The sequence below is a fragment of the Leptonotus elevatus genome, chromosome 5, assembly GCF_054856555.1.
Source record: "Leptonotus elevatus isolate MCC_2025b chromosome 5, RoL_Lele_1.0, whole genome shotgun sequence".
In the NCBI taxonomy this organism is placed as follows: Eukaryota; Metazoa; Chordata; class Actinopteri; order Syngnathiformes; family Syngnathidae; genus Leptonotus; species Leptonotus elevatus.
This window is the reverse complement of record NC_141243.1, coordinates 20133402-20148069: the sequence shown is the minus strand read 5'-3', so window position 1 is coordinate 20148069 and position 14668 is coordinate 20133402. Positions and strand designations below refer to the sequence as shown.

The 14668-nt window shown below is 40.6% G+C and overlaps 1 protein-coding gene across 7 annotated transcripts in view; it reads left to right on the top strand.

Annotated features, from left to right (window-relative positions):
• fbrsl1 (fibrosin-like 1) overlaps window positions 1-14668 on the top strand; it is a 318527-nt gene that overhangs the window by 136857 nt on the left and 167002 nt on the right. For all 7 annotated transcript variants that reach the window (XM_086075771.1, XM_086075770.1, XM_086075769.1 and 4 more), the window contains exons 3-4: window positions 2532-2633; window positions 9307-9342. In XM_086075771.1, coding sequence (XP_085931897.1) covers window positions 2532-2633; window positions 9307-9342 — 138 coding nt within the window. The remainder of the gene's footprint in view (window positions 1-2531; window positions 2634-9306; window positions 9343-14668) is intronic.

Genomic DNA, 14668 nt, shown 5'->3' with positions numbered 1-14668 from the left:
AATTTAAAGCGCAACAGTGTATTCTGTATTAATGAACATCTAGATTATAGCCACTAGTTTCCAGATGTAATCCCTTGGCAGGTTGTAACATTTTAGGTATACTTGCATACTGTTCACTGAGCATCAACACAAGTATTCTCAAATATTGTAATGTCAGTGACGTCATTAATTCACCGATCAATCAAAGACTTTAGAGTCGTTGCAAAAATGTGCATAAAATGCAAAATATTAGGTAATCCGATCCAGCTGATTAGCCATCTGTGTGACATATTGTAATATTGTAAAAGGGCCATGTGACTTCTGGATGTCATATATGGTAAAGTTAGAATACAGCCCAGGTAAGCAACTTCTAGTTGCAGATACACTATCCCGTGCATATGACAGTACATAATCTAACACCAGGTATTAGCAAAGTGAAACAGTGCATGAGAATCTGGTAAGAAAAAAAAGAAGAAAAAATGAACTGCCCAGTGTCAGAGAAATTGTGGGAAAATTTGGCTCAAGCTACTTCTGATGATGAAGTACTTAAAAAAATAATAAGAGGGATAAAATGTAGTTGGTCACCAAACACCTTTCCAGCTCCATATGGCAATTTCATAGATGAGTTGTCAGTTGCTGATGGAGTGCTATTCAGAGGTTCTAGAATAATTGTCCCACAAATGCTTTAGAAAGACATGCTAAAATTGATTCACATGGGCCATTTGGGAATGAACAAATCCAAAAAACGGGCGAAAGCAATACTATATTGGTCCAAGATGAACCGTGCAATAGAAGATACAATCAGAGCATGTGAAGTCTGTCAAAAATACAGAAATAAACAACAAAAGGAGCCAATGTGGATTGAGGAAAACGAAAGACTTACACCATGGAGTAAAGTGGGAATTGATCTTTTTATTCTGTATGGCAAGGACTATGTTCTACTAATGGACTATTATTATCATTACGCATAAATTGCAATATTGAAGGACACAACCGCCAGTACAATGATGACCCACATCAAGTCATCCTTCACACGTCACGGGATTCCATAGTACGAACAGACAATGGACCTCAATTTCACTGCCAATCTTTCAGAGTTTGCTGAGTCAAATGGGTTTAAACATGTCACGCCAAGTCCACTATACCCCCAGTCCAACAGGTTAGTAGAAAATGGTGTCAAAATAGTAAAACAAATGATTAAAAAAAAAAAAAGCTGTGGAGTCAAACTCAGATCCGGATCTGGCTCTGTTAAATTACAGGGACGCTCCACTGAAACATATGGCAAGTCACCCGCAGAACTGTTGTTCAGCAGAAAACTTAAAACAAGGTTACCAGTCCTTGTAGAGTCTGAAGCAGACCTGAGTAACGAAGGATTGCTACATGCGAGAAAGAAACACAAGGGAGTTCAAATAAGGCAGTATGACAAAAGATTTAGAGCACTGAGGTAACTCTGTCCTCGAGATAGAGTTAGAATACACGATGGGAAAGGTTGGAATGTTGAGGCGCAAGTGGTGAAAAGCGTAGCACCTCGGTCATATGATGTCAAGACTCCAGAAGGGGTTACATACAGGAGAAATAGGAGACACTTACTGTATGTACCTCAGTCAGAACCAGTGAAACCACAGGAGAGTGAAGACATTCCACTAGAAAATACAGTTTCTGCTCAAACTGCGCTAGAAACAGCGGCAACATCTGTACAAACTACAGAACAGAGGGAATTAAGGAGGTCTAACAAAAATATAAAAGTCCCACAGAGGTTGATTAAACAAATGTAGTGTCCACAAATTTGAACATGCTGAGAAATTGACATACTTTCTAGGATGCATATGTTCCAGTTGACACACGTGCAATTTTTCTTGTCAACATTTGTTATCAGTTTTTTTGTGTGTTTGTTGTTAAAAAAAAATCGTGTTGAGGGAGATGTGACATATTGCAATATTGTACAAGGGTCATGTGACTTCTGTATGCTGTTGACAACTGGGGTCAGCGCGCATGCGCATCGGGACTCGACGGGTTGCTGCTGGACGTGGTGGCCCGCTGTAATTTCTGTAAGCGGCTGAAATAAAAGCTGATTGTTAAACGCAGTGCAGTGCAACCTTTCGTCATTGCATCAGAAATAATACAATCTGTGTAAAGTCTTACATACAAAGGCTTGTTTATATTCTGGGGCTGCTTTGCTCTATCCATCACATTGTGTCTTGAATCCGTGCGGAGTATATTACAATCTTAAAACTAAGACATTCTGATGGGATATGTGTGTATGGAAAATCTTGGTCTCAGCTACCGACCGTAGGTCCTCCAACAGGCTACTAAAATAAGTACAGTGCACAGCGGAACATGCAAACTCCCCTCAGAAAGGCACTTTCACAAAGAAAAATATTCCACCATTCCAACAAGCTTGTGTCATTTTAATGATAGTCCATAAATAGTCATTTGAAGCCATTATTGTTAGTCCGCATTATAATGCATTGCTGCCTACTGTACACAGAGAGCTTCACCGTGTTGAGAAAAGACAATTTAATCAAATTGTGGTTTTCTCTTGTGTCGTCCAGATCAAACCATTACTGCTTTGTCCGGTCAAATTTTGTAAGGATGAGACGGTGCCAGACTTCTGCCTACCTCAGAGGAGCTACAACAAGGAGCAGCTGAATGAGGTGAGACACTGCCAAAGCTTTTCCATTGTTTTACAAATTTTCCTCTGACAGAGGGTAAGAGCCATTTTACAGGAAAAGGCCTAAAGAGGCAAACAAAGCAAGGAAACGCTAAAATCAGATGGCAGATATTCTAAGTAGTCCATCACTTTTTCAACTCTTTGCTCATAAAAATATATATTTGAAAAAGCCTTATTTGACTGGATGTACACAGTAAATTATTAATAAGTTATTAATAATAATTTGAACCATGATACAGCTGAATGTACTGCAGATATGACCTAACAGTGTTTAGCCAAGTGTGGCCTGACCCTGGCACGGAATGAGTTAAAGAAACTGTTCCAATTATCACTGTGGCAGAATTCATATGCCAGCTCATTTAGAGGATGAGTAGGTGGCAAAGGAAAATTGAGGCCATGCATTGGTTCAACGTCAGGCTTGAAATAATGCAATTTAGATACTGGGAAAGTAATGAGAATTTATGCTAAATCGGAAGCAGCATTTTAAATGAATGTAGAAATATGCATTCCAACAAACGCCTGTCAAGCAGCACCTCCATTCCCCCAAACTAAACTCAATCAGAGTGTTCATTTATCTGTCAAAAGCAGGAAGCCAGAAAGCAAATGCAGGCTTCCTTCTCCAGCACTGCTGAATTGTTGGAAGCAAAAAGGTTTAATGAACTTGTTAAATACGCTGTTTTAAGCTATTCAATTTTCTAATTGAAAATCCAGCCCAATTAAAAATCGCTAATCTGTCACTTCCTCGTACGCATTGTTTCTACGTCTTGCAGCGTCTGTTTCTCTCATACACTCTCATTTCTCTCTCTCTCGTCTCGTTTGGTACAAAAGGATGTCTCTTAATGAAAAAGTCAAAAGGAAGAGCAGGGCTTGTCAGATAAAAACACGACGTCAGTTGACAGCTCTGACAGGAATCTATGACACGTTGTGAAAAGGAGGGGCCAGGAATGAGTGACGGTGGAAGCAATCGTGGTGGGGGCGGTGAGGGATGGAAAGACTGGAAATTGCACGCTGCAGTTGTTGACAGTGTTAGATGTGGAATATCTCTCTAATACTCTGCCAAAGAAATGGCGCACAGACGCCGGTGGTTGTCACCATGCCATCCGCATCTCCATGTCCAACCATCTGGCTGTCTTGCTATTTCTCATGTCTGTCTCCCCATGTCTGAGCTGGAGTTTGTATTCCATTTAACCCAGGCCCGTGAATCACAAACCTTGTCATTGCATTACTTACATTTTTTTTCTTCAGCTGCTTAAAATCACTGGTACTAAACCAAGAACATCACAAATTTGCATAACACGTGCTCAAGCAGATCAAAGTCACGACAGCTTTAAGAGCTTCTAGCTAATGATGTCGACCACAACTGAAATGGATTTCTCTTGTCACGTCGCCAAAAGAAACACAGACAAATGTGACGTGGCTGTTGTCGCCTGTCTGCCTTTAAAAACAGTCATGCATCAATTTGGGAGCAGATGCTAAAAAATGGCCGGGATGCTGTTTGTTCATTGCCATGCTTGGCTCTTTATCTGTTTATTTTGACTAGGTAATTGTGCTTGCGGTGCAGCACTAAGCCGCACATGGATTAGGCAAATATGGGAGGGGAGGATCTGAGGGTTGTTCTGTTGTTGGTGTATCAAATAAACTCCTGTTTACAAATAAACCAACCAACCTGACTTGATAAACTTCCACAGATGACATCGAGTCTTGCATCATTTTCCTTGTTATTTTGTCAGGTACTGATAGGGTTGAGGACTCACATCTCAGGGAAGCAAGGCGGTAAAGCTGGTACGACCCCCAAAAATTTATTTAGCGCAACATTAAAAAAGTAAGTAATCTAAAAAATAAAATAAAAATCAACAAGGTCTAAAAACAGGATATTTAAGACATCAACACGTCGTAGCACAGACATGACGTAGACAATGAATCCACGAAGACTGAAAGAAAGCACGGAACTAAATACAAACAAACTGACAAGACAACCAGAGACACCTGGGCAATATTAGGGATGTTCCAATCCGCCTCTTTCACTTCCGATGTGATACCTTGGGTTCAGTATCTGCCGATCTTATGAATTGTTTATTAACATAACAGAGCAACAATGGAACAGTTGTAAATTAACCCTAACTTTGTTAGACAAAATATAAAAACAATCAGGAACAAAATGTCTTTATAATGGATTTGTCAGTGCAAATAGGATCGTCTATGGATCACATATTGTCACATATACCCGATCCAATTCCAGGGCCGATACCTGATACAAGTATGGCTGAGGGAGCTGATTGCACAGCTGGACATGATAAAACTTGACGAGACAGACAACACGGACACAAGGAAAACATGACAACAGCAAATGTTACGGAAATCCCTGAGCGCTAACTTGTTACGCCCTTTACACATCATGATTAATCTGAATATTTCAAACAAATATTCAGAGTGGCCGCCGCTACCGAGGGCTTTAGTTTTCACTCCACTCCCTCCCTGCAGGGCTTGGGAGGCGGAGAGCATGGCAGGCGGCAGCCGCGGTGTGCCCTTCATAACCAGGGAAGACATCTTGTCTTGTCTGTGAGCCTGTATTTGTGCATAACTGGAGCAAATTACCGCAACGTATATATGAAATGTCAATGGTCAATGTGTTCGGCAATTCACATTAATTCTCATCTACGCTAATTACATTACACTTTGGATATGGTGTAGCTAGTGATTTGTGGCCCAGGTTAAACACAATGAACATCATCCTCCCTAGACTTTAGTTGAATTTTGAATACATTTGAGTTATGTAATTCAGACCACTTCTTTTGAAATCAGTTGAATTGTCTGACAGCTTAAGGTAGTTTAATAATACAGAACACAAAAAATTTTAAGATGAATGTTTTTCACCAACTAAAACGTTGAGAACATTTTCTTATTTTCTGAGCTAGAGAAAGTCCTTAAAATCCTTCTTGAGGATTACTACCTAACAAGTAAATCCTCTAAACACTTTTAAGGTATTTGATAAGAACATTAATCAACATTTAATATAGCTTACCTTCTCAACTGTTTCCTATGTCTTCATTTTTGTTTGAACACTTCCAAAACTTCGAGTAGTATAGCTGCTCAAGATATTATTATTTTTATTTAATGCCTAAGGTTTTTAATACTAGAAATGTTAAGTTTAAGCTTGAATTTATTTATTAAAATTGTTGCAATGAAAACGTTTCTGGACAATAAAATACAGTTTGCTGCTACGAAGAATGTGAATTTAAAAAAGGAAACCAATTGGTTTTCCGTTATAAAGTGAAATGTATTAAGTAAAAATATAGATTGTCCAAATCCACAACTATTCTATCGAATTTTCAATTTCCAACCTCTCTTGTCTTGACTGCGTTTGGGTCCAAATTTTGTACTTCAGGTGACAACCTCCCCATTATACTGTCGAATTTTTGTTGTCTTATTAAATCCTTGCTTAATGTCTTTGTTATTAACCTGCAAAATATTGCTCATCAAAATGACCATTTTGCTCCTCATATAGTCATGATTAGCAAAATTGGTCCTGAAAGAGAGAAAAATATTTTTCCAGCTCCTCAATGATAGAAACAATGATATAGGATGAGAAAATGTTAACAACACCCCCTCTTCTCTCCACTATTTTATTTTTTATGCATTCTGTTTTTTGTGTGTGTTTTTTTTGGATGGAGGAGGGGGCATGGAAATGTGGAGAGGATTAGGGGGCGGATTTAGCAACATTTTTCTTCTCCCGAGCTGTGAGTTAACCCTTCCATGCCGCTAGCATCCGCCCTCTCTCGCTTTCTATCAACGAACACCGATGCACACACACACACACACACACACACACACACACACACACACACACACACACGTCCCTTCACCCTCCCCCAAATACTCGCTCTCTGGGGCGAGTTCTTAAATCCTTTTGAAGTCCTAAGCACTGCAGAAATCCATTGAGAGCCATGTATAATGGCTTTTAAGAGAGAGTGTTTAGCTATATGCCGACCCTATGGCTTATGAACCGCTGGCGTTTTAATGGATCCCCCTGCTCCCGCCCCTCTTTTTCTCCCTTCACCAGTACTAAATCCAATGGATTGTCCCTCATTATCATTTAAATAAGCCTCTCTTTCTACCCAGAATGCGCCATGTTGAATGAACTCTACATAGTTCAGCTAATTCCAAATGGCCTTGGCCTCCTATCACCGAAGGCTTATGTCCTAAGCACACATGCGCAACACACAACCCTTGTACATGCAAACGTATTCATACAGATGTACACAGCCTGTTTAAACTTGCTGTATGAACACAGATCTCATTTTCACCAGAAAATACTTTTGTCTTTGTGCACATAATTGAGCTTATGTCTAGCTCTTCATCCCGTCTTCTCCTCCCCCTTCCCGGTCTGACAGTGAAGGGATCAGAGAGTTTGAGATGGACATGGAATAGCCTTTTTGATTCCCGCAGAGCCCGCTTTCCGGTTCACGGCGGGACTTCTGCCTAATCATCACCACGGGGGCTGTCCTACAAATCAGTGGGGCACACAGGCGTTGATGAGCGCTGAAGCCTAAGAACAGGTGTGGAAGAATGGATGAGGGGCACCAGGAAAGAAACACTCGTGGTGAAGGTATGGGGGAGGTTGTTTGGATTGAAGGTAGACCCATGGATGAAATTGCTCTAGCAGAAAAGTTCCCTCCAGAGGCCAGGGGGAGAAATTGCCTACCTAAACAGAAGAATAAAGCAGTGAAAAGTGAAAGTAGAGGGAGGGATTTCGAGATTGGCGCTCCTGCTGGGTGAAGACAGACTATGCCAGACAACAGGAGAAAATCCGGGCTTTTCTGTGTCCATCCTATTCTTGTTTGGCATTTACTGGTCTGCATAGGAAATCACAGGCGGGACTAAATGTCTCCTTGCAATATTTAGCTCTAGATATAGATATTTAGATTTCCTACTTTGTTCCCCTTCCAGCAGGATCTTTGTGGGGACTCCAATGAATTCTCAAAATAATTCTCTTTGGAACCTGAATCTTTTTTTATTATTATTTTGTTATGTGTAGGTATGCCTTTTCAAATAACTTGCATTGTCATTGTCGGTGGCATTGCAATGCTAGGAGATGCACCATGGCGCTCCTAATTGCTAGGGCTGTAAGTAACGATTATTTAAAAAAATGCATTAATCTGTTGATTATGTTGTCGATTAATCAAGGAATCAGATTAAAAATCACAATTTAATTTCCATCCCTTTATTCAAACACAGGACATCATTTTAAATTGACACACAAACATACATTAATTATGATTCAGGCATTGATTTGTCCCTTAACTTGTCGCAAATTAGGCAGCAATGCTGATCGTTTTCCAAAGTGCAAGCATTAGTTTTTTTAAATTAATTCAGTCTGTTTTTCTGGAGGACTATGGAGAATGGATTATTATTTATTTACTGTTGAGAAGCTGACATTCTGAGCATTTGGACAACTTAAATAAAAAATATCAAAACGATTAATTGATTACTAAAAATTAGGGAGGTCCAATACCACTTTTATTCAGACCGATATTAGTACAAGTACTACATTTTTGAGTAGTCACCGGTACTGATACCACTGGTACTTTTGATACAATGATACATTTCTCAAAAAACTATGACAGATCATTTTAAAGAAAGACCTATGTATCCCAATATTGCATGAATTGAATGGCAATTTTATATTGTTCTAATTCCTAATTTGTAGTTCCTGATTGTAAAACGGCCACAAGCGGCGGGTACCAATGCCTTGATATAAGGGTGGGTATCGGCCCAATACCGATTTCTGGTATCAGTACTCGTCCATCCATGTAAAAATAATTATTGATTAGTTTGATAACTGACTCTAACTGGTAACGTTTGAGGTTTACCTCTGGGTAAGTCTGGATGATATGTCCTTAAAATAAAATATCAGATTTTTTCCCCCTGCTGTTTTACAATTTTAATGGATTCCACCTCCTGGCCCTCGCTTGCTTGTATGGCTTATAGAAAAAGCAAAGGACGATGACATTATTAAAAAAAGGCCGTGTTTTTTTTTTCTTCCTTTGGGGATTTTATTTATGTATCCTGATACCAGTCAAGCTTTGAAACATTTTCCACTTCCACATAAATTATATAAATGCATTTTTTTTCTTTGCCGATAATTAAAAAAAACCATCTTGTACTTTGTCAAAACATATGGAAACTTGATCCTCAATATTTGTACATTTAAAATGTTGAACAGTTTAGAGTCATACACTGAGCCGACCAACAGCAGGGACTCAATTTGAACAACTGGAGCAGCAAAAAAAGTATTATGGGGGGGTCCTCATAACATATTGCTCAGCCCTATACTAGAGGTTTTGAATGTTGTTGTTTTTTTTACATGATTCCATTACCACATTTTAACACAACTTTGTATTTGTAATTTTACAAAATATTTAAAGTTTTACACATTTCCTCTGTAAAATATATACACAGCTGTGTATGGCTGCTCGCTTAGTGCCATTGTGGAGGCCCGAACGTAAGGTAGTGGTCTGCAGCTGCGGCATACATGGCGGGCTGGGTAAAAGGTTAACGTGAATATTGATATTAAAGCGGCACTGCTTCATCATGTCTGTGTCAGGGAGTGAAATGCTCCTTAAAGGTCATTCTTGTTCTCCTCTCTCTCCCTACAGAGTTCCACTCACTCGCTGTCACGCCGCGACTACTCGGTAAGTGACATTTTCATGCTTCATAGCTTTATGGCCAAATTACAATCTTCAACGACCTGCTTTATGGCCCCGGCGCTCTACATTTTAATTATGTTAAATAGTGTAATGGAGAAATCATATTAGAAGCATTAATTTTGTTGGACTGATTAAATCGTAGCAAGGTGTCCTGTACTACTTTGGCAAAAAGTGTGTTGTTTTATTAGCATCTATCTTGGCTCCTTCCACTTTTGCATGTTGTATTCAGTTGTATTTTCTCTTACGTCCTACCCCTCAGTGGAACAGAACAATGTAACATAAATGTGTTAAACCAGTGGTTCTTCATCGAGGTTCGATCGAACCCCGGGGTTCGGGGAGTTAGTCTCAGGGGCTTGGTGGAGGTCAAGACACACCCGACTCATATGATTGATTTGGCCATCATTTGGAGCTGTATAGAATTTGGTGTGCTCAGTAGTCAACTTGTGAATGTTGTGATGGTACGTCGTGCAATTTCTTTATTATTGAAATCCCTTCATATTATGTTGAGCAAAAAAAGAAAGTGGTCGGACGAATATGTGCAATATAATTCACATGTATAACGGAACATATGGTTTTCCACAGGGTTCAATTCTGGGGCCTCTGCTGTTTTCATTGTATCTAGTGCCCCTGGGTTCATCTTAAGAAAACATTGGTGGCTGTTTTAAAGAGTTGAGTGATGTGAGTCAAGTCAACGTCCGAACTGCATGATTTGCAATGCCAATTTGAGAAATTGTAGTTGAGCACAATTCTCAAGGAACACTTTATTAAGCTGTATGGAGGTGGGGAACACAAAAACACAGCGCTTTCGGAATTCAAGGTGGTAAGAGCCAGACTGGATGAAAAGCTACTCTCCCTGTTCATTTTGTTCACCAGTAAACCCCATTTTTGTGTGTGTGCAGTGAGAGGATATTCATGTTTTTCATGGTGCAACAAGACAAAACATCCACCCACAAAATCTTCAGCTAATTCTTTCACAGTAGACACACTAACAATTTGTCAGCAAGCTATTTTTATCCGGTTAAAGCATCCGTTGTCTCGCCCCTCTGAGTTTTAAAACCGCACATTTGTGCTCTCATTTCAGTGATGTGTGTAGTCTCTTGGTAATAGAGACAGCAGTCGTCCTTTCTGTCCTTTGCGTAAAGATGAGCTCATAATGGGAACATTCTTTAAAGTGTTCTACTTTTAGCTGATGAGTGGCATATGGCAATTCATATTGCAAACTGGAAGCAGCCATCTAAACAAACAAAACAACTACAATGGTTGACATGGTTTGTCATTGCTAATCGGCCTCAAAGGACTGTATTAAAGCCCCCAACAAAATGTAACTTCAAAAGACATTGATCTGCATGCATCTTTTTTTAAAACGTTGTTTTAATAGAACATGTCACATTCCGTTCCCCAGCGGCTGAATATTCACAGATGAAAACAAGTATGTCCTTCCAAAAAAGCATGTGGAGGCCTTTGGCTCAAGCTGTCAGTTTGAGTCGGCATAGAGCGAGGCTGTTAACGGGGGTCGGATATGGATGTGGCGAAGGCTCGGTGGGTGGTGATTTGCAGGCGGCATTGTGCAAGCAAAAGATAGACCGGTAAGGAGGGCAGGAAGTCTCATGTTGTCTGTCTCCACTTTCTGGCTTTTCGACATTGCTATCTGCAGTGTTTGTAGCCTCCAGGCATCTCCTGGGTACTGAGCTCTGACTCTCAATCTGCTCAGCTGCCGAGCCCACTTGATTTCTGCAGGCATCTCATCTGTAAGTGCTCCGGGCCTTACAGAATGATGGTTTCGAAGAGGGGGGCAGAGGTTGCGGGGTCGGGGGGGCTCCAGGGAGCTTCCAGGCAAAGGCTGAGTGGGTAAGGGAGGAGGAGTTGGTCTTGAAGAAGGCCAGGGGCTGGACTGAGTGTTATGACTGGAGGAAAAGGGAGAGAGAGGCTACGCATGTGGGTGGAGGGCTATGTTGGAGGTGGAAGGGTGGTGTAGGAGGGTCAGCCAGGCCAGTACAGAGGAGGGCACCAACAAATGCGACAGAAAAGACTGTTGAGCTCTGCTACATTGACATCTACTGCTCTGACCTGCTACAAAATATCATGCTTGTTTATCAAGATTCTTGTTTGTCACATTTTGAAATAATTACACAGTAATAGTAGATAGTGCACCTTAATGTTAATGTGACTCCTTTATCGGGATGCTTGCTGAGTTAAGTTTCTTTGTAAAGTAAACCTGTTTGGGACATTCCACAGGCAAACAGGTTAATTGGAAGCAGGTGAGAGTGAGATTGGGAATAAAAGAAGTGTCCCCAAAAGGCTCAGTTGTTCACAATTAAGGATGGAGTGAGCGTCACCATTTTGTGAACATCTGCGTGAGCAAAAAGTCCAAAAGTTTCTCAACATACTGTGCAACTGCAAGGACTGTGGGGATTCCATCATCAGCGGTACAGAATATCATCAAAAGATTTAGTGAATCTGGCGAAATCTCTGCATGTAAGGCCAAAAATCCCAGATCCCTCAGGGGCACTGTATTGAAAGCCAGCATAATTGTGTAAAGGGTATTGCCGCATAGGATCAAGAACACTTCAGAAACACATTATGACACAGTTTGTTGCTACATGTATAAATGCAAGTTTAAATATACTGTACAAAATGAAAGCCGAACATCACCAACACCCAGAAACGCCGCCGGCTTGTCTAGGTCTGAGCTTATCTGGGAAGGACTAACACAAAGTGAAAAAGTGTGCTGTGGTTTTTCAAGGCGTATTGCTTTTGGAATTCATGGTCATCATGTCCTCTGAGACAAAAAGGTTAAGGACCATCCATATTATTATTCAAAAGCCAGTAGCCAGGTGTGTGTTAGTGCCTATGGCAGGCTTCCTCACTCCTAGTCCTCAAAGGTCAGAGTACTGCAGGTTTGAGATATTTCCATCCTCCAACATAGCTTATTCTAAAGATTGGGTTATCAGGCTTCTGTAGAGCTTGCTGATGAGCTGATTATATCAATCAGCTGTGTTGGAAGACGGAAACATCTAAAACCTGCATGACTCCGGCTCTCGAGGACCAGGAGTGAGGAAACCTGGACTATCGCATGGGTCACTTGTATACCTGTAAAGGCACCGTTAATGCTGAGAGGTACATACACGTTTTGTAGCAACATATGCTGACTTCTAAGCAACAAGCTGCTTTTTTAGGTACGTCCATGCTTATTTCAGCAAGACCAAGACACATGCCACACATTTTACAACAGCACAACTTCATTGTAAAGGACTGTGAGTACAAAACTGACCTGCCAGCAGTCCAGACCTCTCTTGCATTGAAAATGTGTGGTGCACTCTGAAGTGCAAAATACAGCCAAAGAGACCCCGGAACTGAGCAACTGAATTTGTACATCAAGCAAGAATGGAAAATAATTACATGTGCAAAGCTTCAATATTTAGTATCCTCACTTCCCAAAAGTTAATTGAATGTTGTCAAAAGGAAAGGTAACACAGTTATAAACATACCCCAATCTTTTTGGGAACGTGTTGCAGGCATCAAATTCAAAGCAAGTGGGGGGCTATGAAGTTTATCAGTTTGACCCAAAAAAATGCTAATTATTGTGGTCTGATCTCCCTCGCTATAACGCAGTTCACTCGCTGTTTCTCTGATTTTTTGTGTGTGCAATTTTGCATGCAATTTGTTTTACAGTAATGTGCCTATTTTATAAAATTCATGAAGGTTTGAACATTGAGAATGTTAAAACAAAAGAGAAATCTGAGCAAATGTAAATGCATCGATCAGAAAAGTATATAAACTGTGTGGTGAGGGGTATTAGAGCCTTAAAACATTTATAATAAATGTAAAAAGAAAAAAGAAAAGAAGTTATAACTACTTAGCGGGTTTCATTTACTGCGAGTATTTTTGGAACCTAACCCCAGCAGAAAACAAGGGAACACTGTATATCAGACTCGCGGTGTATTTTCATCAACAATAGTTTTGCATGGTTTATATGGTTCATGTTTGTGCACTAAATGGTAAAAATTACTTCTTTTCAACAATTTATTACATTTACATTACCATGTTTTTAATCCATTAAGGCCTAGCGTGTGATCGCGCTTCTACCGTTAAAGCCGGAGCACTCCAGCGCTCTTCTCCCTTTAAAGCCGCGAGAGCGGACAAGTCATTTGGTTTTGTATTGACCCATTCTTGGTCTCTTAGCCGATTAAATTATATCAGAATATGCACAAGAGGGTGACGTGGGCCTCGTAGCAAGACTAAAACGATACATATACGTACAGATTAGACATGTACAGCCCGTAGGCTAGTATATATACAATATATTTATGTTTATATATATCTTTATATTTCTATACTGTAAATGTATAGCATCGTATGCTGAGAAACGTTTCTTGAGAGGAGTAATATGGCGGCCTCGCGGCTTCAAAAGTTTTGGCCTATCGGCTATTCAGATCAGTGGTTCGTCTTCTTTGCTGATTCTTCTCATACGCTTTCTCCCTGTGGCTGCGTTACAGCTCCACTCCAGACTTGGCATATACATTACAGCCATTAAGCGTCCTCAGCGTCCTCTTTTGGACACACGCATGTCTTGAAACGTTTCTGTTTGTACCATATTCTTTTGAGGAACGAAGCCGGCGTTTATTCCGTGTGAACACTGCCTTAGTGCTTCTTTTCCTAAAGCATAATTCTCTTTGACAAGAACAAGTTGCGATAAGGAACTAGAAGCTAAATTCAGTGCACACCTCCTATGTTTATGTTTATTGTCAATGATGAAATTGCTCGAGCCAAAAACACTTCCCGAGATATCCTCATCCCGACCTTTCATCTCTTTTTTCAGCTGTGACTACTAATAGAGAGTCTGTTCAGTCTAGCAGGGATATGTCACAGCAGGACTGACCCCCTATCTTGCACAGTGTGAGGGGCTGGATATGGAATTGTTTATCAGGGTGACTTTATCCTGTCTGCTTTGTGCAGCCTTCATTACAGCCTGGCCCATGTTTGGGAGACAATATATGTGCCTTGTTTCCTGCGCTGCTACGTGCTTGTTGTTTCAGTGCGGATGGGCCTGGACTCAAGCGATTTATCACTCTCTCAGGGGCTTTTTGATAAAGAACCCAGCACCCTCCTCTGTGTCTGCAAGATAGGAGTTACAAGAAGCAGGGAAATTGTCAGAAAATCTCACTGCAACGATCTACCCATTCTGTCACTACCCCTGGGCTGGATATATAGTACAGAGGAGGAGACCGTTAAGCTCGGCAAAAAAGACAACACACCACCGTTTCCTTTCAGATTAATTGAGTTAGTTTCCCACCCCCTATCTTTTTTTACC